The following is a 22,525-nucleotide window of genomic DNA, read 5'->3' on the forward strand; positions in this document are numbered from 1 at the left end:
CATTTTACGGCCAGCTCTCAGTCAACCCATGCAATGTAAGAACTAGTCAGGCTTCAGAGATGCCTGAAAAAGCTACTTTGCCAGCCATGAGCTAAAAAAAATAATTATTTCTGACTTGAACCAACTAAAAAGAATGTTTTTATAATAGTAAATCTCTCAACTTCAAGAAATGCCTTTGTATTAAAGAATGATAAATCAATCAACCCCCACCTTAGAGGAGAACTACAGTAAAACAAAAATCAACTATAGATATATTGTGTTTGAGCTATCTTTGGCTGCCACAATCCTTCTCTCTCAGTCTTGGCTTTCATTAATCTAGTAATTAGCCAAATATCAGATTTAAGCCAGAAAATGGCAATTCTGAGATGGTGATCTGAAGCCCTGAACATCACCTGGGTAATTTCCACCAGGCAAAAGTTAAAGATCAACATCGCTGATAAAACTGAAACAAATGGATAAAATCAGAGCATAAAAGAGCCTCCAAAACCCTAGGACTGGCGAGGCTTCAAGCTTCATTATAATTCATCTGCAAGAGGTGAAGCTTCTTGAGCTTTGCTAACCCATCCAAAATTCCAACAGCAAGCAACAGCCCTTTAATTCAAATTATGAGAAACTCTTATTATTAAGGCTGGAATTAGTACAAAACTGCTGCTGTTTTATTTCAAGTGGGGAGGGGACCCCTTAACTGTCTTCTTATGAAGCTATATGGGCTTCTCATAAAAAGCAGGTTTCTGGAATGAACACCTCAGAGTCAGGCATCTAATATTTCACCAGTCAACCAAAGCTAAATAATGCTTTCATCAAGGGTCCTTTACACATTTTTTAATTAGCAAAAGATGTGCACTTTTATTTTCTAAGTGTAACTATATAATCAGTGATCAACATTTTGTTTTCTGTATTTATAAAGGATACACCCCAGTTAGAACTCCTATTCAGAACTGTATTGTACCAAAACACCTCTCCCTCTGGCCAAAGCAGGCGTTTCCAAAACACAGAATCCGCTGCGACTGTTATCGCTGGAGAATAAGAAATGATGGATTAGTGAAGTGCCATAAGTAATACCAGTATATACACAGAACTATCCCTGAGTCAGTCTACAACATTCAGCTCTGACATTTGGTCAATGTAGGAGGCCTTGGCTTGATTCCCCACTTAAGCTCGTGCTCATAAGGTTGGCAAGGGCTGAGAATGCTGCAAGGCTGTGTTTGTCACTCATAGGTCCGCCAGGAACAAAATATCAGCTCTGCTCATCTGCTGAAAACCAGCAGTGAACCACAGAGTAGCAACGCCAGCACCTTCTGCTCTTAGCAAAAGGAGAGAAATATAGGACTGGGTGTGTGTGTGCACATTAGATATAGGGAGAATAAAAAAACTTAGCTCTCACATTTGTTACTGATATCAACAAAAAGAAGTATTTAAAAGCATACTAAATGTCACCATAACCTTAGCAGTTATGTTGGGGTTCGGGCAATATTGACATCAGAGAAGTCATCCCAGGTTCGATACACCCTTAAAACATGACTGCCAGAATTTGCCAATGTGTGGCTTGTCCACTCTACACTTGGCATGTTTTTTACACGTTTTCTAAACCCCTGCTGCCTGCTACCATTAGAGAAAGCTCACTGGGCTAGCTAGACCTTTGCTCTGACCCGTTTCGCAGTTCTTTTGCAGAATATCACAAAGCACAAATCTTTACTGGCACAATTGCTTTCCAGTAGACATTAGCAAGGACCCTGCCTAGACTTCAAAAAGAGAAGTCAAAATAGCAGACACACGGGCCGATACAGTAAGGACACGTAAGAAACAGTGCATCAGTGCCGGGCGCACCCTCGTTTGCCGCCCGCATATCTTGGTTCACAAGCCGCTCGATTCAGTATTCAAATTAGTCGCAAATCCAAGCGGCGTCCAAAGCGCGTCAATGAAGCGATAGGCATTCGCAATCCATTTTACTATATAGAGCAGTATGCGGCGCCTATACAGTATCCAGGGTGTGCTGGTACCTGTCATTTCAAATGTCATTCCCACCAGGTAAGTGCATGGTTCTTTTCTACAGACCCTGCTGCCATGAGCACCCGGCCGGACGTCCAAGCCACGACCTTGGACGTCCGGCCGGGCACACAAGGCAGCACGGCCTCTGATCATGGATGCCCGAATACAGGTGGGAAGGTCCATGAACGGACGCCGCGACCTTGGACGTCCGAGGTCGCGGCTTCTGTTCATGGACGTTCCTGTCTCTTTCCAGACATCCATGGCTGAAATGCCCCGCTGCCTATACGAGGGTCTGTGCTTCTGCCTGTATGGTCCATTTTACCGTAGTATTCCATGTGCTCCTCTTCTGTCTTGGTTGAGTTTTCCTTTTGTATTCCATGTGATCCTCTTCTGTTCTGTAGATTTTCTCTTGTATTCTATGTTCTCCTCTTCTGTTTTGGTTCAGTTTCCCTTTGTATTCCATGTGCTCCTCTTCAGGTAGATTTTCCCTTTCTTTTCCGCCTGTATGCTCTGCATGTTCTCCTCATCCTTGGCAGTCATTCTGTTCTTGATTATGGCCACAGTATCACCACATAAGTGACATGCAATCAATTGTGGAAAGGAAACGCGAACCAACTTTTTGAATCAAATATATATATTTAGAGATTTAAACAATTGACAAAAAATATTTACAGAAAAATATTTACAAAAAATTATTAACATCGATAAGGGAGGGCACTGGGAGAAAAGGGGAGGGGCCATGCCATGGGGGAGGAGGAGGAGCATCGTCATTGACGGTCCTCAGGCGGTGCCCATCTCTGTGGCGTCCGTAAAGGCGTCTATGTCCGGAGCCTCAGAGACGCCCAGAGATGGATGGATGGTACAGTTCTACCGAAATATATCACATACCTCCTCTGGACTTGCTGCTGGGTTCTCCGGTCGGATGGGTTCTCCTTGCTGCTGGGCTCCCCTGTTCACCTCTCCAATTTGCCGAGCATTTCGAGTGTTTCTCATTCTGCTTCCCAACCGAATGAAAAATAGCGCCAAAGCAATAATATACATGTTGTCCATGGCGCTGTCCGGTACGAAGCTGACTGAACCCCACACTAACGCCAGGGTAGGCAGTAAATATGCAGGTTAAAGCCGCGGCAAATAAGCTGGTTAAAAAGGTGATAATCTGGGCGCACGTTACTGTATCGGAGGGAATAGCTAAATCCATCATTAACATATCATATACATGCAGCAGGCGGAGACGGATACGCGTCCATTTCGGGAAGTGGTAAGGACGCGTAAAACCGGATACTGAATCACGGGAAAGCCTTATGCATCCAAAATGTGCATCCAAAGCGGGTTAAAAACAGAGTAACCGCGGCCGCGCTTTACTGTATCGGCCCGACAGTTTGCAAGCGAAAATGAAATTTAGCTTACACCGAAGCGGTCTACAGTGCCAGAAGAGAAAAAAAGTTAAAGGCAGGATGCATATCTACAACAAGTGCCACACTGAAGTAGTAGTTTTCATGAACCATGCACTTGTCTGGCCTTAAGTACAGGCTTAGAAATGTATCTATGCTTTTGGATATTACACATGTAACAATTCTGATTGAAAAAAACAAAATACAGCTTTAACTGATTAGGAATCCCATGTCTGCCGTTTTCAGTTGCAGTGTTTGAGATCAATGCTCAGACTGCCACATTATCTCCACTTGAAGTGTTCTGGCGCATCTCTGCAGTCGAAGGAGGAGCATAAAAACTGATGCAGTCAAAATGTGGTAACAAGAGTTCAACCGTTATGTGATACATGAACTTACCCAACCACACAATTCCAGCAGGAACAGCATGGCAAAACATTTTCAGAACAGACAGGCTTCCTTTCATCAGCGTCATTAGCAACATGAGGCCCAGGAAGAGACACAGTTCTGACCTGAAGACAATGATTGCCAAAGCTGAGAGCCAAATGAATGGGCCATGATCCTGCTGCATCCAAGCTGTGAATGCCAACAAAACTAAGAGGGAGAAAAGAAAAAAAGACAAATGAAGGTGAGAACATAGCTAATTAAGTTGTTGACTTTTTTTTTTTTAACTTTTGGACTATTTGGACTTCCACCTCAATCTGAACCGCGAGCTGGGATTTGGCACCTCGAGCCTTCCTGTACAACCAGTCCAGGATTTTTTCCCGGGTTCAATATCCTCTCCCAACTCACTTAGCACAGGCATTCCATTAACAGTCCTTGGCCGGAGGTTATGTACCATGGCTCCTTCTGGAACTTGTAAATCAAGGGCCCTAAGTCTAGCCACTGTTGCATAATGACTGACTCCTTTCTCTCTGAACTGTGAATGTTGCCTCTACAGCATCACCAACAATCTGAGCCAGGAACTGAAGCCAGATTTATCCAGATGACAATGCATAACCAGTTTCCTCAGCAGAGCAATGCACAGCACTGCCACTGGGCTATTGGTTGGCCCAGTTTTTTTATGTTTTTGTTTTTTTATCTTTCACCTTTCTGTAAAACCTTGTTAGTATGCTAGCCTCTGGAAAGCTTATTTCCAAGTGCTGATGCTTTGAACTTTGCCTGACAAATTGTAAATTGAAGGAACTAGTATACAGCTAATTTTCTTTAATATATGAAAAAAGTACAATCCTAATGTAATGTAAAATTAGATTTAATATACCGCTTTTCTATGAATAGACAAAGCAGTTTCCATTAAAATTATCACATCACATAAACTGCAAGGAATAAGGCCTAAACATTACAATACATAAAAGAATAATATATAATACTAGTAGCAGTAAAAGCTCATTCAAGGATGAGGAAATACTGTGATGTATAGGAAATGCATCACTGAGATCTGTGCACACTCTAAGCTCAGTTGTGCTGGGTGGTAGTAGAGTGAATTAATTATTGAGAGACAGTGTGTCAGAGAGCGGAGCAGAGTTCAATTTCTATATGTGGTAGCAGAAAATGAATTGGATAATACGGGGGGTGGAGCTGGACAGTACAGGGAGGGAGGAGCGGAAGTCAATTTGCATACCAGCAATGCAGATGCAGTGCAACTTTCCTCTTTATTAAAGTTAGATGAAAGTAATACATAAGACCCAATGCAATATAAATAAGAGCAAAAGAAAAACTACAGTAAAAGAGCCAATGCCTAAACTAATTATAGAAAATAAAAAGAATAAACAATCTACATTTTCTAATACTAATTCATAACAACCCTGGCTAAGAATCACTAAACTTCATTAAATATCTACCTACATGTAGATGCCAAAAGCAATTTTCCCACTCAGTTTCCATAATCATGCATAAGCTGTCACTACATACAAAGAACCCAGCTTCCATATAAATGAAACCCACGTTTGATTTGAATCTCATATGCGTTTAATTTAAGTCCTTCTATGGCTGAAATTAAAGGAATATCGCGGTGGGAGGGGTGCCCAAGGGGTTCACTGGGAGCACTGCTCACACAAGGCAAAGACATTTAAAAGACATTGAGCTTCCAATGTTCTAGGAAAAAACTTAGAAATCTTTAGAAATGTTTAAAGGAAGGCAACAAGTTTCATGAGGAGCTAATTGAGTCTAATTTCTGGGGTACACACATGTGCGACTGAAGATATCCATGGACGCAAAAACAAATGCCATTGTCAGGATGCTCTTAGCCCCCCTTAGGTGTCCTAAAAATCGAATGTGAATAGGATACCAAACACATACGTGATGGGGCAGGGGGAGACACTCAGACCAGCAAGCAGGCTAAAACCGTGGGCTTTGGCAGTAGAGCGTATTGATAGCTCTCTTTACAGTAGCAGTGCCACCTCCTCAATGCAATCATGAAATATGTAGAAATAAGGAGATGACATGATCCTACAGATCACAGATAGCAGCTACACAATGGTGCGTGTTAAGTGTTAAACCTTCCCATTCACAATCCTCCCAGCTGCAACACCCGGTGCGCACAGATGCATGCTCTATTGGACAGCACGGCTCGCTTGGGTACTTGCCAGGTTCTTATGGCCTGGTTTAGCCTCTGTTTGAAACAGGATGCTGGGCTTGATGGACCCTTGGTCTGACCCAGCATGGCAATTTATGTTCTAACGAGACCATGTGCTGCAAAGTGCAAGCTGCGGTCAAACCAAGATGGCGGCCAGCATCATGCGGGTCCTGTTCTATAAAATAAGCTTAAACTTTTACTTTTAAGAGGAGACTGATGTTTCAGACACTGTGGGTTTGTTTTAAAAGGAAGCATTAGATGTTGCCTCACAGTCCCTTTTTTTTAGGAAGCTTTAGTCGCCATTGGCATGAAGGGAAATTAACAAAATAAAGTGCACATGTCATCAGGTGGGACATACTTACCAATAGGAAGAGCAAACACATTAGGAAGTGTTCGAGTAGAATAAAACATGAGGTGGAACTGAGTAGCACTTATTAAACAGAAGAATGTTGCAACTGTTGATCCAAATTGCTTTCTGACTTCTTTCTGTAACTTCCATAAAGCATAAAGGACACAGAGGCCCAGGACACCTCTGACTTTCGTGTGGAGATAAAAAAAAACAAACAAACCCACAAGAGCAGCATGAATACTTTATACAATAACAATGGCATGCCACACTACCATGGAAGAGCCAGCCAAGTCACTAATGGACTTCAGCTATCTGAAGCAAGAAATATGGAATCGGAGCAAAGCAGCATTTATCCTGCCAAGCTGTACGGAGACAAAAACTGGTATTGCTCAAGAAGCAGGGCATTGTTTTGCACAGCTGAAATTAGCAGACTCAGACATGAAGTTGTTATGGCTTCTGTGGCCCTGACAGACATTGCATTCAACTAAGAACTACATTCTGGTCAACAAGGAGGGTCTGCCAACATGCATTTCTTTTTACACCATTTTTAAATCACTTTGACTGCCTCAGAGGGAGAAGGTAGGAAGGAGGATCTCCCAGGACCCACAGGGATGGGGGGAGGGGAGCAGTCAGTGGGTTGCACAGGCCCTTACATAGAAGTGCGCTCAGCCTAGCGCTAACACCCTATTATAGATGCGCGTGTAGGGATGTGCGCGTCGCTCCGCGCATGGGACTTATGTGCCCAACATGGATTGGCGCGTGGCTGTGCGCCCAGCGCCCTTGTGCACACCGCTGAAGTTATGCGCGCACCAGTGTGCGCACGGCTAGCCTCTGTGCGCACGGAACGGGTTGGCAGACAGGGCGGCAATCGCAAGGAGATGTCGACGGCGACCACGAGGGCAATATGGCGACCACTTTGGAGGGTCTCCACGTGGGAGGACCCTCGAATCAGACCGGGGTCTAGCCCTGGTAGGGCTGATCAACCCTTTGGCACAGATGCCGGCTGGCTATCTGTGTGGCTGTTCGGGCTTTGGAGACCGGAAGCTTTTTAAGAAGTTTTCTACCTTACCTTGTCTTTGGCGTTTCCCAGTTTCTTCCGGGCGGTCTCCGGCTGCGGGGAGGAGGGGAAAATACCTTTACTGCCGCTCTCGAAATTGCACCTACTGCCTCTCAGCCACACCCGTTGCCAGGGGCTAAGTCCACGCCGGGAACTGGCTGCTAGACCGAGACTTACCTCTGAGGGATCGTGGAAATCACCTCAGGAATCTCAACTGGGGGAGGGGACTCATAGGTATCACCGCAGGAGAACGGGACTCGTCTGTAGAGGTAAGTTTTCTTCTTTGTTTCGTTTGGTTAGAATACTCTAACGCTGTGCAAGCGTGTAGAGTCCCTGCTATGGAGATGGAAAAATACTGAGGAGCATGGTGGCTCACAGGGGTATATTTGCTAGGGCTGACATCAGATTGAAATCTGATCTGTCTCCAACTGCTATCAGGAGCACACTATACCCATTGGTCCTGAGTCCATCTACTACACACCAGGAAAAGGTCTCTCTATCTCCCCTGTCTGCCTCTGTCCATCGAAACAAGACAGCCACCCATTTATGCCTAATTAAAAACACACAGTTTTCAATCCCTTGCCCCTCATTGGCTCAGGCAGGTATTGACAATACAAAGGATTGGTGCCTCAAAAATGTTTGTGATTTCATAATATTTAATAATCATAATTTAAGTCACATGATCCTCAAACAGGCGTGCATAAAAATATAAACAATTTTAAAATGTACCCATACTCATGGGTTAAGTCTAATATTTCAGAAATTCTGTGGTACGTATTCCCACATGGGTAGATTTTAAAATTGTTTATATTTTTATGCACATGTGTTTGTCCATGCTTGATTTCATAATATTTAAAAAACAAAATATTTTGAGGCACCAATCCTTTGTATTGTTTGAATCTGTAAATTTATTGGTGCCTGTATGATTATACCTTCTATTGTATTTTCAGGCAGGTATTGCCTATCCAAGCTCTGATGCAAGGGATCTCATTCGCCCATTCAAAAATAATTTAGCACTTCATAGAGTTACACATATTACCTTCATACCAGATATTCATGTCTATGACAAAGGTTAGAATCAGGACTAATTGTCTTAATGCTTTTTTTTTTTTTAGGAAACTTAACATGACTCATGTTTTGAAAGGCCATCACAATTCTGTAACAGCAAACTGACATGTCACTTAGACTTGGAGTATAAAATACATCTGCAGATAAAATTAGTAAAATAGTCACTAAAATATCTAGATAATGACATGGTCTATAGTGGCCATACCATAATAAATAGAAATTGGCATCTTTCAAATAAATGACTTTGGGGTTTGATGGGGGGGCTTTACTTTTTCATAATTGCATCTACTCAATATAAAATCCACAATGATTAAGAAAAATATTCTGATAATTTATTCAAATAAAAAAATTCCTGGATTGTTGAGGTGATGTTTGAAATATTTTGGTGAATATCAGATAATGGAATTTTCCCTTAAAAAAAAAAGGCTGCACTTTCAGGATACTGTGCAATATTTCAGAAGCAAACATGACAAGCAGTAATAGTGTCAAATAAGCATTTCTGAAATTCTTTGAACTATTCCTCTGCCACTGCTCTGAACCCCTGGAAGTAACCATGTTCAGAAGTTGGATCACAAAGTAGCTCATATTGAATCAATTCTGACCAGTTAATGTATATGTAATATTTATGACATCTCACCCAATATGAATCAATCCAAATCAGTGAGTATATGATCATAGGTGACGCTTGATAACATTGTAGGAACTAGCCCAGGACATTATTCAAACAGCTAAATGCTATCTGAACCAAAAAAATATGGAGTCAGAGCAAAGAAATATAGAGCAATAGCAGTTTTAGTCTCAATTACAGCTCAGCAGGATCCATAAGCAGGATATTGTTTGCACAGCTGAAATTAGTTAATGCAGACAGCCAAAAAGTTGTAAGTTGTGCGACCTTGACAGGTATTGTATCCAGTCATGAAGGCCATTCTGATCAACAAGATGCCTTTGCCAACATGCATTCTTCGCCACATCAGCTATGCTGTGAATCTGCCTGAACCAGAGGCTCATATAAGTTACAGAAGCATTGTTTAAACCATAAATGATTTAATTGGTAAAACGTGGATATTACTGCTTTGCCATGTATAATTCTGAAGTAATGAAGTGGCTTGCTCATGGTTACATAGAATAAGGCAGCCTCTAAAATTCATCAGCCAAGAGTTACTCCTTATTAACTACCATTCTGCCGTATCAGCATGAGTGTTGTAAAACTTTGGAAACAGATGGTAGAAATATCTTCCAAAAGTGATTTTCTATGGTTGAACAAGAAAACTCATTCAGATTTGTTTTAAACCTGTCACATCAATCTTTCACCCCAGATCAAACAAAAAGGCTGATCCTCTCTTGGTTTTGTCCTATTGCATGTATTAAATTTATAGCTTTGATTTTCTTAGGGAAAGCAAAAGAAAAACTCATAACTACAAATTCATGCATACAGTGGCATAAAACCAGAACTTGATCAGCCTGTTCAGTTAAACTGGCAATGATCAAAACCTGGAATTCTGACAACTTAAAATATCCCACTAAGGTAGAAAACTAAGCATAGCCTCCAGATACCTAAAATGATTATTTCCAAATATTGACAGTTTAGCAGAATTTCTACTCATCAGTACTATGACCACTAGACAACACCTTGTTGTTAAAAGATTTCCTCCATACTATCAATTCAGTATATTTTATAAAATAAAGATATAGAAAGAAGGAAACATAATATCACCAATACAGATTTTATTTTCTTGTATTTCCTTCCGGTTATACTGCTCTCTCGAGCCCCGTCCCATACCTACGAGCTGAGAGTAATACTTGGGCACTTGCAGAGCCGAGAGAGTCCAGACAGCGGGAGCAGAGAGCCCGGCGAGGACAAGCGGCCCCACGAACGTCCTCGGGACCACACCGGGAAACTCGTGGTGATCGTACTGCAAAAGAATCCAGAAAAATCAGTGACGGGGCTAGACAAGATAGGGGGAGGCTAAGGACCGATCCGGACTCACCAACTGCAGCTGCTGCCCGTAGTACAGCAAGTCGTGGGTCGCCTGTAAGTTGAAGCTCTCTTCCACTTTGGTGTAAGGGCAGGCCATTAAATGGATGCAAATAGCAGCCCCTAGCACCAGCAACAGCAGCACCGACCTCTTCTGCGCCGCCATGTTGAAATTGGCAAGCGTAAGCCACGCCTCCATTTAGCACCGTGGAGGGGGAAGGGTCGGAGGCGGGGGGCCTGTAAGCCAGGCCCGTTGTATTCCGGAACTTGTAGTTCCAATTTGTGATTTCAGTAAGCAGGACTGTCAGAATCCTCTGATTGTTAGACTGCAATGATCCACTTTAATGGAGGTTGTTGAGATCCTGCAGCCGAAAGTGAATGCCTTGGACACGGCTTCGCTGGACCTGGTGGAAGCAAGATTGCAGACCGTCCTGGGGAAGGTGACTGAGATTGTGAAGCACAAGGCAACCACCGAAGATGCAGAACGCAGAGTAAGGTGCAGCAGCTCTACGATGTGGTGCAGAAGTGGGATCCCGTGGCAACAACCCTACCACAGCTGGTGCAGCGGCTGGGGTTTGTGAAGCAGCTTCATGAACAAGCAATGCAGTTTGGTCAGCTTCTGACTCACCTTGGCACTACCCAGCAGATGATAGCAAACTCTCTGAAGAACTACTTGCCAGCATTAACGCTGGTTCAGAAAACCATGAAAGAGAACGTGACTGCCGTAGAAGATAACTTTGTCAGCATTGACTCCAGGATTTAAAAACTGCCTAAATGAAGCGGCAGGCGCGAGGGACAGTGTTTCCACATCAAGAAACACTGCACTAGACACCACTATTTCCTGGCACTTGCAAGCACCAAAATAATGAATGGCGATCTTGAACTTCTTTAAATGAGCGGCATGGTTGACATCACAGTTCTCCAGCCGAGTTGGGAATTCTGTCCATTTTTTGTTTCCACAAATAAAAATATTATAATAAAATTGTAAAGGAAAAAGAAAAAAAGCAGGACTGCATACAAGTTCCACAGCTGTTATAGGTTCAGTTCCTGCTTTGGAGCAGTAGGAAAGGAGGCAGAAAGCAGATACTAATCAACATAGTTAAAATGTAAGGTGAAAGAGGTTATAAGCCTCTGGGGCAATGTGGCTGAATTCAAAACCAGGACTGCATTCACCACACAGGATGAAAATTTCTTCTGGAGGTTCAAGCTCTGCACCACAGCAACACAAGGATTTTGTTTTTGAATAATAATAATTATAATAATAATAAAAGGCAAGACTGCAAGGCCGGTGATGCAGTGGGGTCTTATCTTCCCTTAGTACTGTTGGTTACCCTTCAGAGAGGGAAACGGAAAGAGGCAGGAAATAAGGTTCATTTCACATGATTTCACCAGGTCACAAACTGCTGGCTATCTGTTGAATAGCTGTATTAAGATGCAAAACAACTGGCAGAGAGAAAGAGATGCTGAAATACCTTTACAAAACATTGCTTTCGAGCCTAGACAGTTATGACAAGGGATATCCTTTGTGGAGAGGATGGGTAGGGGGCCAAGAAAGTTATTGTCAGGTCGATACTCCCGCCGCCGCCTGGATCGAACGCGCGGCCACCCGCCCGCCGGCTCCCGCCGCCGCCTGGATCGAAAGCGCGGCCACCCGCCCGCCGGCTCCCACCGCCGCCGGCTGGATGAACGGACACCCACCCGCCCGCCGGCTCCTGCCACCGCCTCGATGACGGCACGCCCGCCCGCCCATGTGGACATGGGGGATTCAGAAAGTGACAGGTATTTATATATATATATATATATATATATATATATATATAACAACTTTACGCTGCAAATGTTAGTATATATGGTGCAGTCCGGTACATAGCTGTTCGAACACCACACTAACACCAGGTAGAGGGTAGGTGGTAAACTAACAGGTTAAGGACACGGCAAAATAGCAGGTTACAAAGGAGATAATCGGAGCGCGCGTCACAGTATCGGAGGGGAATAGCTAATTCGTTCATTAAATAGCTAATTCGTTCATTTACATGTCATATACATGCTGGGTGCGGAAAGGGTTACACGTCGGTTTCAAGAAGCGTTAAGGACGCGTGAAACTGGAGACTGTATCGCAGGATCGCTTTACGCATCCAAATTGTGCGCCCACAGCGGGTTACAGACGGGGAATCTCTAACCGCACGTTACAGTATCGAGCTGCTGGCTATCTGTGGAATAGCTGTATTAAGATGCAAAACAACTGGCAGAGAGAAAAAGATGCTGAAATACCTTTACAAAACATTGTTTTCGGGCCTAGACAGTTATGACAAGGGATATCCTTTGTGAAGAGGATGGGTAGGGGGCCAAGAAAGTTATTGTGTCAGCCAGAGTGCCTGAGAAACAGAGATACCACAGCATTCAGGACCTTACAGCCTGTATATGTTGCTAATAAAGTTATACAATCAGAGAAGTAATTCCGGTAAAATCACTATTGTCAGATATGAATGTGACTCTGCCTTGCCTATCCCTTAGTGTTTTTACATCATGGGCACTGGGAGGGTTTTAGGTTTTTTTGGTCTTTTTGAATCCTCCCCTAGCTTTAACCCCGCCTTTTTTTTGGGGGGGGGGGGGCTATAAAAGTCTGCCCATTCATGCTCCGTGGTCAGTGAGCAATGGGAAGGCAACTAGAGAGTGAGGAGGAAATGACGGTGCACAATCATCTTTGGATCTGGGAGCAGGATTTACCAGATGTACCTCTTACCTCTGGTCTCCGTCAGTGGAAAAATAATGCAAGCTCCTCTTCTCCCATGCCAACACTTCATAACCAGACCAGTAACTGACAGAGGTGCTGCAGTAGTGCTCTATGATTCCTTACAGTAGCAGCTCCTGTCTCAGCTAAAAATGTCCTAGAACGGCAAAATAAAATGCTTCCACTTCTCATTTCCCATCCTAGCTCTTCTCCTATATTGTGGTAAGAGCAGTTCCTTGAGATGTAGTCAGACTGGATGCTGAAAAATGACCCTGAGGCACATAATTCTCCCAGGTAAAACACATGCTTCTATCCTGATCCTCACCCATTACCTCAAATATGGCACATATACAGCCTTGTCACACAATACAGAAACACTACTCTTGAATCATAATTGCTGCCATGTCTGCTGGACATGCATATGCATTGGTGCACCTCCAGAGCACTTAATAATAACTCTGCACAGAGGATCCTATTGCACAACGCTGGGCGCCCTCTTCGTTTCTGCACAGAAGGCTTAGAGAGATGTAGCAGGAGTCAGGCAGATGTGGGAGGCTTTGCCATAGCTCTTGAGGTGCTCCCACCTTGATGAGTGTAGACTCTATGAACAGCAGAAAAGATAGTGACAGCGATCATTTGATCATTTTTTGCTTATACATCATACATTGTACAAGGGTTAAATTAGGGTAGAAATATGATAGTTACTAGCTGAAAGGCCTTATAAAAACAATGGGCATAACAAAGCAATTTTGGGCATGTACTCAATGTCCCAACCTCTTCTCACTCTTCCTCCCAAGCAGTTTTTCCACACTTCCTCACTCACATGCTCATTCTCTGCCACACATATTCATGCTACTACTACTATTTATTTATTGTAGTGTTACACAGCGCTGTACAGATACACGTGAAAGTCCAGGCTCTCTCACACACAGTAACTATTTGCCTTTAGTATGTACCCATGTACTTTGGCACTTACTATTTTCTTTTCAGTGCTGTACTGTAATCTGCTTTGAAGTGCTGAAAAGCGGAATATTAAATAAATAAATAACTAGTGTTATGACCACCGGCCGCAGCCGTCTCAACTCACGTCATGTCAAGCCTGGCTCTCCAACTCCGGTGCTCTCGCAGCGGTGGCCAATCCCCACCACCGCCGCATTCCTCCCGGCTCTCTCCATTCCACGTGGCGGCCGGGACACCGCTGACCAGCACCCCGATCCTGGGTCTCTCTAGGCGCATGCTCGCGCTATCTGCCCTTCATTTAAAGGGCCTTTGGTGGGAACTCCGTGTGCGACCCCGGCTGATGACATAATTGACTCGGAGTATTTAAAACTTCACCTCTAGCCGCCACTAACCGACTTGGCGAGTTCCATGGTTCCTATTGGTGCCATATTCTCTCCACGGACCGGATTGCTCCTGTCATTGGACCTCTGCACTTCTCCTTCCGGGTTCCTCTCTCAGCGTCTCCCGCTCCGCGGGTCCTGGCTCAGCACAACCTTACTGGACTCTCTCTCTCAGCACTTCCCGCTCCTCGGGGCCAGGCTAGCGCAACTTACCCGGATTCCTTCTCAGTGTCTCCCGCTCCGCGAGCCCTCGCTCAGCGCAACCTTATTGGACTCTCTTCGGTAGTAGGCTCAGCCCTGCACACCTCCAGGCTGAATCGGTGCCACGCTCCTCGGGGTATCCCTCTACGCTACCACTACAGTGGTCCCCGCATTCAGCTTGCTGTACCCCGGGCTGTACTCCGGCACTGCTTTCCTAAGCTCTCTGACACTCTCTGCACGCACTCGCCTACCCTCTCCGGGCCCTGCCACACAGGGGCGCTCCTAAGTCTTACCAGCACTGGCACCCAAGGGCTCAACCTGCGGGGAACGAGGGTCTGCACAGGTGAAGTCCCAGCCTGTCTCTGTTCCCGGATAGCCTCGCCTCCCGACGGTGGAGACCTGTGGGGCCCAACTCCTCAGGTAGCAACAACCCCACCTTGGGCCAAGGGTCCACAATTCCTAACAAATAGGATATGGGCATCTTGTGTACATTATTTCATTTTACCGCACGTGACGAACCCTTTGGGATCATCACGATAAGGTCCTAGTCTTGAACCCTGTGAGCTAGGGTGGGAAAGGTAGCAGAGGGAGGGGCGCTCTATTTCTGAGCAACTCTTCCACTGAGGTTGCTGTAATGGTCAGCTCCCTGCTGCTTATCAAAGCAGGCTGCAGCAATTCTAGGTGTGGCATTTTGGTTAAGAGTTTGTGAGAGCAGGAGTGTTTTACTTGAGTTGTTGCCCTGCCTAAGTACTGAGTTGCACAACCTGGGCCAAGATCCTAGTGGGAAGGGAATCAGTGCCTGCCTGGGTGCTGGTTCTGCTTTTGATTAAGATTTTTGGATGTTCTTGCCTTTTTGGGTTTTCTACTGTGAGAGCCCTGGTACCCCTGGCTGGAGGAATTTGGTGTCTCTACCAGCTAGTTTAGATCAGGAGATAGAGAAGATTCCTCATGGTGATCCGCTGTAGGAGGATTACAGATTTTTTTGCCTTTTTTGTGAAGGTTTTTTCTGAGTTCCCAGGAGGAGGTTTTTGGTCACCCTTCCTGCCTAAAGAGAGAATATCTGTAAAGAGTTGCAGTGTTCCCTAATATGGACTTTTCCTAAAAAATAAATAAATACATAAATCCTATTAAGTCAATTGAAGAAGAGAACTGTGAGTAATATCTACATTTTTATTCTGAGGAAACCCAACAGAGTCTTCACTCTGGGAGAGAGATACTTAGGAGAGACTGTGCAGAGACTGTAATTCTTTTTTGTCAATCAGTATTTTTGGAAGGGGTTTTCCATCCCATCTAAGGACACCCTGCCCAACTGGGAGCCTTGTTTGTTTAAGCCATAGAGAGTGAGAGCTTTCCTGCCTAATACTGAGAGATGCATGCACAAATAAACTGGAGAACTGTAAATTTCATCTTGTCAAGACAAGAACTGCTGTGAAAATGCAATTTCGAACATTTAAGAACTCCAACAGTAAATATTTAATTTTAGACACTCAGTCTGAGCCTCCACAGTCTTTTGTGGCACTCCCATCCCTTGAACCTGATAACGACCTGATAAAGACCCCTGGCAAAAAAAAAAGAGAGTCACCCCAGCCATCTTGGGCCCTGAAAGATTAGTCCTCCCTCCCACCCCCATTGGAAAAAGAACCCTGTCCTGGAGCCCCTGGATTGTGTCAAGAGTGGGAGAAGGCTAAAGGATTGGCCCTAGGACCTTTGTGTGCCCCTGCCCTTCTGGCCCCTAAACCGGAGACGGGGTTACATGCATGCTGTGTTGCTTGGACATGTTTTTAACTTTAGTGTGCACTGTGGGAATTTTCTGTACTTTCTTTTGGTGGCATACATACTATTTAGCTTTTGCATCGGTAGCTTGTCTTAAGGTTTGCTGTGGGCAACCTCTTTACTGTGTGTGGGGTTTATTTTACACCAGACCCACAATAAATGTCAAAATTGTTGTCAATGTGGACCCTTGAGCCGGAGCGAGAGGTGAAGACCACCAAGGGATCCCCTCAGTGGGACTTGTCTCCGGGAGGTGTCGTAGGCGAGAGGAGGACTCACAAGGACTGGTTCCGAGGAATCAAGCAGGACGGCCCTCCGAGGAGCGGATAGCCTAGGAATGCAGAAGAGCCCCCGAGGAGTGGGTACTCGGAGCGTTCACCCATCGAGATAGGAACCGGCCTACACAAAGAGACGGCGTGGAGTTCAGGCAGAAGGTCCAGGGCAGGCAGCAAAGAGGCGAAGTGAAGTCCAGGCAGAAGATCTGGGGCAGGCAGTGAAGAGACGAAGCGAAGACACAGACCACAGATCAGGATGGGCAGCAAACAGAGAGGTCAAGAGACAGGCTGAGGTCAGTACCAGAGAGCCAGTCCGAAGGTACTACCTGGAGAGACAAACAGACGGTCACAGGAATGGAAGAACGCTGAGGCACAGGAACACGGAGACGCTGGAGGCACGGAGACGCTGGAGGCACAGAGACGCTGGAGGCATGGAGACGCTATACCAAAGCACAGGAAGCACAACCCAGGAGCAACAGAGGAAGTCTGTTGCAACAGCGAAGAAGAAAAGCAGCTGCGGGGTTTAAATACCCCTCTGTAGAGACATCATCATCCGGGGCCGGCTTGAATCTCCCGCCGCAGCCCCTTTAAGAGGCAGGTCCTCCCGTGCACACGCGCGTCAAGGGAGGCCCCGAAGCAGGCTGGGAGAGAAGTTGCTGTAGCCATGTGGCCCGGCACCCGCGGCCCAGCACGGGGAGGAGGCCGCCGCATCGGGGGAGCAGTCAAGGTAGGGGGGCTGGCCGGTCGCGGCCAGACGCCCTAACAAAAATCAATTTCTTCCCAATTCTCTTTCAGTTCCCACTTCCAGGGACCAATTTTGAGTGGCAAATAATGAGGTGAACCTATGCACTATTAATCAGTCACTATCAGATGCTGCACAAGATCCCTGAAAAACGGTGTTTTTGAGCATGACCAACACACAAATGCTAACTACTTGCAAAAGTATTCAACCCCCTAAAAAAGTCAGCAGATTTGCATGGATTACAAATGACACTTGCACAGATTGTTCCAGGTAGTATGTTTATTGCAAACCAGTATGCTCTTAAAGTACATTTTTAAAGTCACAATTCATTATTTCTCTGCTTTTTTTGTAAAATAAAATAAAAAGCTGAAAAATCAATCATTGTATATTTGTCAACTTGCACTTGACAAATATACAATGCCAAACTAATTAACCCAACTGAAAGATTAATTAAGCCAGTTTGTCTCACCCTTAACTGTTGGTGGGTCACACATCTGAAGAAATCCAGGACCTGTCTCAAGGTGCACCACTGGAATCCAGCAACCCGGCAGGCTAATACAGGAAAACAGAGCACAGAGGTCTGCCAGGAGGAACAGGGTAAAGGACTTGGCTTATCAAAGTTCTCTTTCAGGGAATAAAGTTGTTAATTATGACAAGGCAGCTACCCCAAGGTTTACGGAGCAGGCTACCCCCAGCACAGAACTCAGTCTTAGGCTCGCTAATTCACAGGTATAGTGAACTGCAACAGTTCAAGTTCTGGGGAAAATTCCCTAGCAGAAGTTCCTTAGGAAAATCCGTGGGGAAAGATCCCCAGTCTGTATAGTTCAGAGACCTTTTCTCTGTTCAGAACTTCATTGCATATTCAGTTCCATATGATCCAACATTGATCTTGATTCGATGTTTACCACAATCTATAGACAAAGTATTGGTGGGATGCTATTGATGTCATCTGAGTCCAGATGCATATGAATATTCTCATTCCTGGTAATGAGTTTATTTAATCAGTGGACATTTGCTGAACACTACTCACTTCATAGCTGATTTCATGACTAGGTACAAAGTTTTCACCAAGGACATGCTCACAGTTCATGTGTCCAAGGTTTCCTAGCACACTGTGAAGGGCAGACAGATGTCTGATAGGGAAGAACAATTGCAGTTTCTTCTCCTCGTGATTCATAGTCCCATGTGAAGTTGCCGAGATCATCACATGGCTGAAGTCTCCATGTTTGTGTTGCTTAGGCCTGCACTTTGGTTCAGTCTGTGCATGGCTGCAAGCTCGGTTTCAGTTATGCACATCCCTTTTTTAGGGTCACTGGCTCTTTGCCCTATACTGTTCTGTTGTCAGCTGTTCCATGGTCTTACGCCTCAAGATAAATCCAGAAAAGCATGACATGACAGATATAGACAATTGTAATGAGTGCTGCACAATAGTGACAACTATTCTATGTTTCTATGTTTCTATGCTACTGTAAGTACCTTCCTCATAGTGATAGTTAAACATACACAGATGGTGATGTTTGTGCTAATAAGTGGTTTATGTTTTGGAAACATGGTTTATGCTCTTAAATTGAGGCTGTGTGCATGAAACAAGATTTATGCTCAAAATAACATTGAGGTGTGGTCCCAATCAAGCATCCCTGTCATTATGTTATATTTTTATTTCTGCTTCTTTATTAATGCCTTGGGATCTGTTCTCCAAATTTCTTGTTCAATGGATATTGAATTTGTAATGTGAAATATTAATAAATAAAAAGTTAAAATCATGATCTATTCATGCTATTCTTTTTTCTTTTGCACACATTTTGCATGCTTTAACTCATGATGCATTTATATACTATTAGCATTCTGCATTGAAAATACACTTTTTTTAGCTCGTGTGTAAAGACAACGTGCACTGAAATGTAGCGCATATTTTTACTCATTACATTAAGCTCTGAGAGAGGGGAGACACAGTCAAGAGAGCTGGTATAGTGAAAGTATATTCTAATTGCATGTTAGCTGAGTTTACCTTTGCCTGATGAACATAAGAAATGGCAGACTGCATTGCATCAAAGATTCATTAGGCCCATCATCCTGTTTCTGACAGGGGTCAATCCAGGTCACAAATACTCAGCAGTATCCCAAACAATAGATTCAGTCCTTCTTGCTCATAACTAGAAATAAGCAGTGGCTTTCCCAAATCTAGGTAACTAATTATGGTTTATGGCCTTTTCCTCCAGGAACTTATTTAAAGGAAGGTGGCCTCTTCAACTATATTACTCAGCTACCTACTTTCCGATTTTGGGGACATTTTATTGTGCAATTAAAAAATGTTTTCATAAACATTTATATTGGACTGATAATTATAAAAATGAACTGACACTACCGATAGTGTGGTTAAGTATGATGATCGTGTGAAGGTCCAAACAACACGGGTGGTGTATGATAATTTATTTCTAACTCTGTACGCAATATTTATCTGTCAGTTTTTGGATACTCTTGCTTGTGAATCTGTGATTTAAAAAATAATGAAAGCAGTGGACTTAATTTTCCATTGTAAAAATGTTTCTCTTTAGAGAGGGGTGGTGTGTGTTGGGGTGGGGGAGAGCAGGTGATCATGGCTGCTAGTGGTAATGCTAGCTGATGCCGAAGCAGCAGTGTAGAGAGAAGTTTTCTGCTTGCCTGAATCGTATTTAGTCCTGTGCTAACATTAAACTGACTGTATGCGATGCTGGTTTCGTAATTTCTATTTAATGTAATGTGTACCAGTTATTTACAGCGCATATGAGAATTTTTGAAGCCCTAGTAGCATCTGGTTCCGAGAATGTGGGATTAGAGAATTTGTATTTTGCTGTCATTATCTTATGTCAATGTCACGACTCTCCGTCCTGAATGGTGGTACCGGCATTTAAAACGGGCGACATAACCTCAGACCAATGCTCAATCACCAACTCACTGCCTCCTCCTCCTCCTCCTCGCGCCCTGCCCATCCCGTGCAGCTTTTTCATTTGTGGCACCATGGAAACCGTATCAAGGTTCTCGCAGCCCTTACGGGTTATGGCCAGCAAGCCCTGCGGCGAAGCAGTCATCAAGGTACCTCCTCCCGGATCAGGACCACAGTCTAACCTTTCGCCACGGCAGCGCATCTCAAGTCTTACACGTGGGGCTCCCATTGGCTCGGCTCGTGGCGAGCTCCCATTGCCTGGCTCCGTGACGGACGGACGCTCTCCTCCAATCGCTTTGGCGCGCGGGCGGTGGAGGCGGAAGAGGAAGCGCTGGTGGTAGAGGTGCTGCATGTTACAACGCGTTGCTGTGGCTGGCGGTTCGCCTCTCCTCCGTAGACCGCAGGGGCGGACGCGGGGAGATCTCTTTCCCGCTCATCGCCGCTGCCATCGTGGCACCTCTGGAGGGTGGTGACGGTCGGATTCGTGCCCCGTCCTAAACTATCCCTGGCTCACAGGATGATCGCCGGGCCGGGGCATCTCTCGGTCTTGTCCTTCGCCCTAGGGCTGCTGCTGCTCTCTTCTCCAGTGACCAACGTAAAAATCAAGGAAACCTGTAAGACTTGTAGGAACATAGTTGACAGATTCCATAAGGTGAGTTTGGTATTTTGAAGAGAGAGAGTTTACAGGGTTGCATAGTATTTTGTATTTTAGTAAATGTACTGAAAACAATTTTATAATAGATTACATAAAGAGATACTAGATTTTGACATACTGTAAGTCTAACATAAGTGAAAAAGAGAGCAAGTCCCATTAACTTTAGAAACAATATACGTGAAAAACTTATATGATACATCCAGCACGTTGATCTGCATAAATACTTAAACCTAAAAAATGAGCAGATACATAAACAATATTAAACTTTAGTCTTCTACTTTAGAATGTAAGCAGTACCAGATATTTGGTCTGGTTCTAAAAAAAAAAAAGAAGCATCAAAAAATGTAGCTTTACATTTGCAGGGATAATTTAAAATAAATTATGCTCCTAGAGATATAATTTCTTGCTTTGACCCGCAAAACTTCTTTTGTCATAGATTAGTATGCTTAGAGAGCTGAGGATAAAGATGGACATTAGAGCTTACAAAAATGGACCCTAGCTTCTTGAAATAGATTTTAAATATTCAATCTCTATATGAGCTTGAAAGAAGAGTCACTAATAGTGTTCGCTTAGACAAAATCTGGAGTCCAGAGATTCCAGCTTTTTTTTTTTTAATATATATTCCATCTTTCAGAAACTTCAAACCAGATTATATTCAGGTACTATAGGTATGTCCTTGTCCCCAGAGTTGTTCCTGAGGCAAAGGAGGATTAAGTGACTTGCCCAAGGTCGCAAGGCGCAGCACCCATAGCTTGAGTTTTTGATTGAAGAAAATAAGTTCTTAAAATAGGCAGACATTCACACAAATATTTCTTAAACAATTGAAAAGTGAAGTTTTCTTCACAATAGGAAAATAGTTTTAATATTCTGTTTCATCCTTTTCTCCATATACTCACTCCACTTTTTCTCTAATATTTGTCCCTTCTAGTATTAATTTAGTATCTGTTTCTTTGAGTAAAACAATAGATTTATTCATATCCAAGTGTTATCTTTCTCCATATATTATTTGAGTAGCCAATTGCATGCTCATTTCTCAGGTAGTTCACTTCTAACAAATCTAATTTAGGGAGGAGAGCTTGTTTAATCTCAGTCACAGTTTGCGAGATTGTCAAAATGATCTCACCATGCATTATTTCTCCCAGATATTTGTTTGACTTTCATAGGAGAGTCATCACCCTGTAGAAGTAAGCTCATGTTCCTGCACTGGCCTGCAGCATCTGCCTCTTTTCGGCCTCAAACTCCTGACACATAGACAGATATTTGGTGAGGGGAGGGGGTTTGAGCAATTCTTGCTCTGGTGATGACGGAGTGGAAGATGGACTCACTAATGCTCCTTTTGCCTCAGATGATTCACCTCCCTCTCTTACTACAAAAGTATCTATCTGGCCCACTCGAGCTGCCACTATTGGTAAATCTTCTGAAGGGAAGGTTTGCCTTCTTCCTTTCCTCTGCACCATCAGGCCACTCACCAAAGACAGCAAGGCAGA

The 22,525-nt window shown here is 44.1% G+C and overlaps 2 protein-coding genes and 1 pseudogene across 2 annotated transcripts in view; 2 read left to right on the plus strand and 1 right to left on the minus strand.

Moving 5' to 3' along the window:
- ALG12 (ALG12 alpha-1,6-mannosyltransferase) overlaps positions 1-10,583 on the minus strand; it is a 27,577-nt gene extending 16,994 nt beyond the window's left edge. Inside the window, exons 1-5 of the mRNA XM_029615469.1 lie at positions 10,415-10,583; positions 10,207-10,339; positions 6,315-6,488; positions 3,777-3,971; positions 913-1,016 (exon numbers count right to left, since the gene is read on the minus strand). Coding sequence (XP_029471329.1) covers positions 913-1,016; positions 3,777-3,971; positions 6,315-6,488; positions 10,207-10,339; positions 10,415-10,567 — 759 coding nt within the window. The 5' untranslated portion in view covers positions 10,568-10,583. The remainder of the gene's footprint in view (positions 1-912; positions 1,017-3,776; positions 3,972-6,314; positions 6,489-10,206; positions 10,340-10,414) is intronic.
- Positions 10,566-11,179, plus strand: LOC115099556 (annotated as a pseudogene).
- A 9,379-nt stretch (positions 11,180-20,558) lies between these two features.
- The window catches only part of CRELD2 (cysteine rich with EGF like domains 2), a 49,423-nt gene continuing 47,456 nt past the window's right edge, over positions 20,559-22,525 (plus strand). Inside the window, exon 1 of the mRNA XM_029615951.1 lies at positions 20,559-21,035. Within this exon, the coding sequence (XP_029471811.1) occupies positions 20,901-21,035 (135 nt within the window). The 5' untranslated portion in view covers positions 20,559-20,900. The remainder of the gene's footprint in view (positions 21,036-22,525) is intronic.

This window comes from Rhinatrema bivittatum, chromosome 9 (genome assembly GCF_901001135.1).
Source record: "Rhinatrema bivittatum chromosome 9, aRhiBiv1.1, whole genome shotgun sequence".
Lineage (NCBI taxonomy): Eukaryota > Metazoa > Chordata > Amphibia > Gymnophiona > Rhinatrematidae > Rhinatrema > Rhinatrema bivittatum.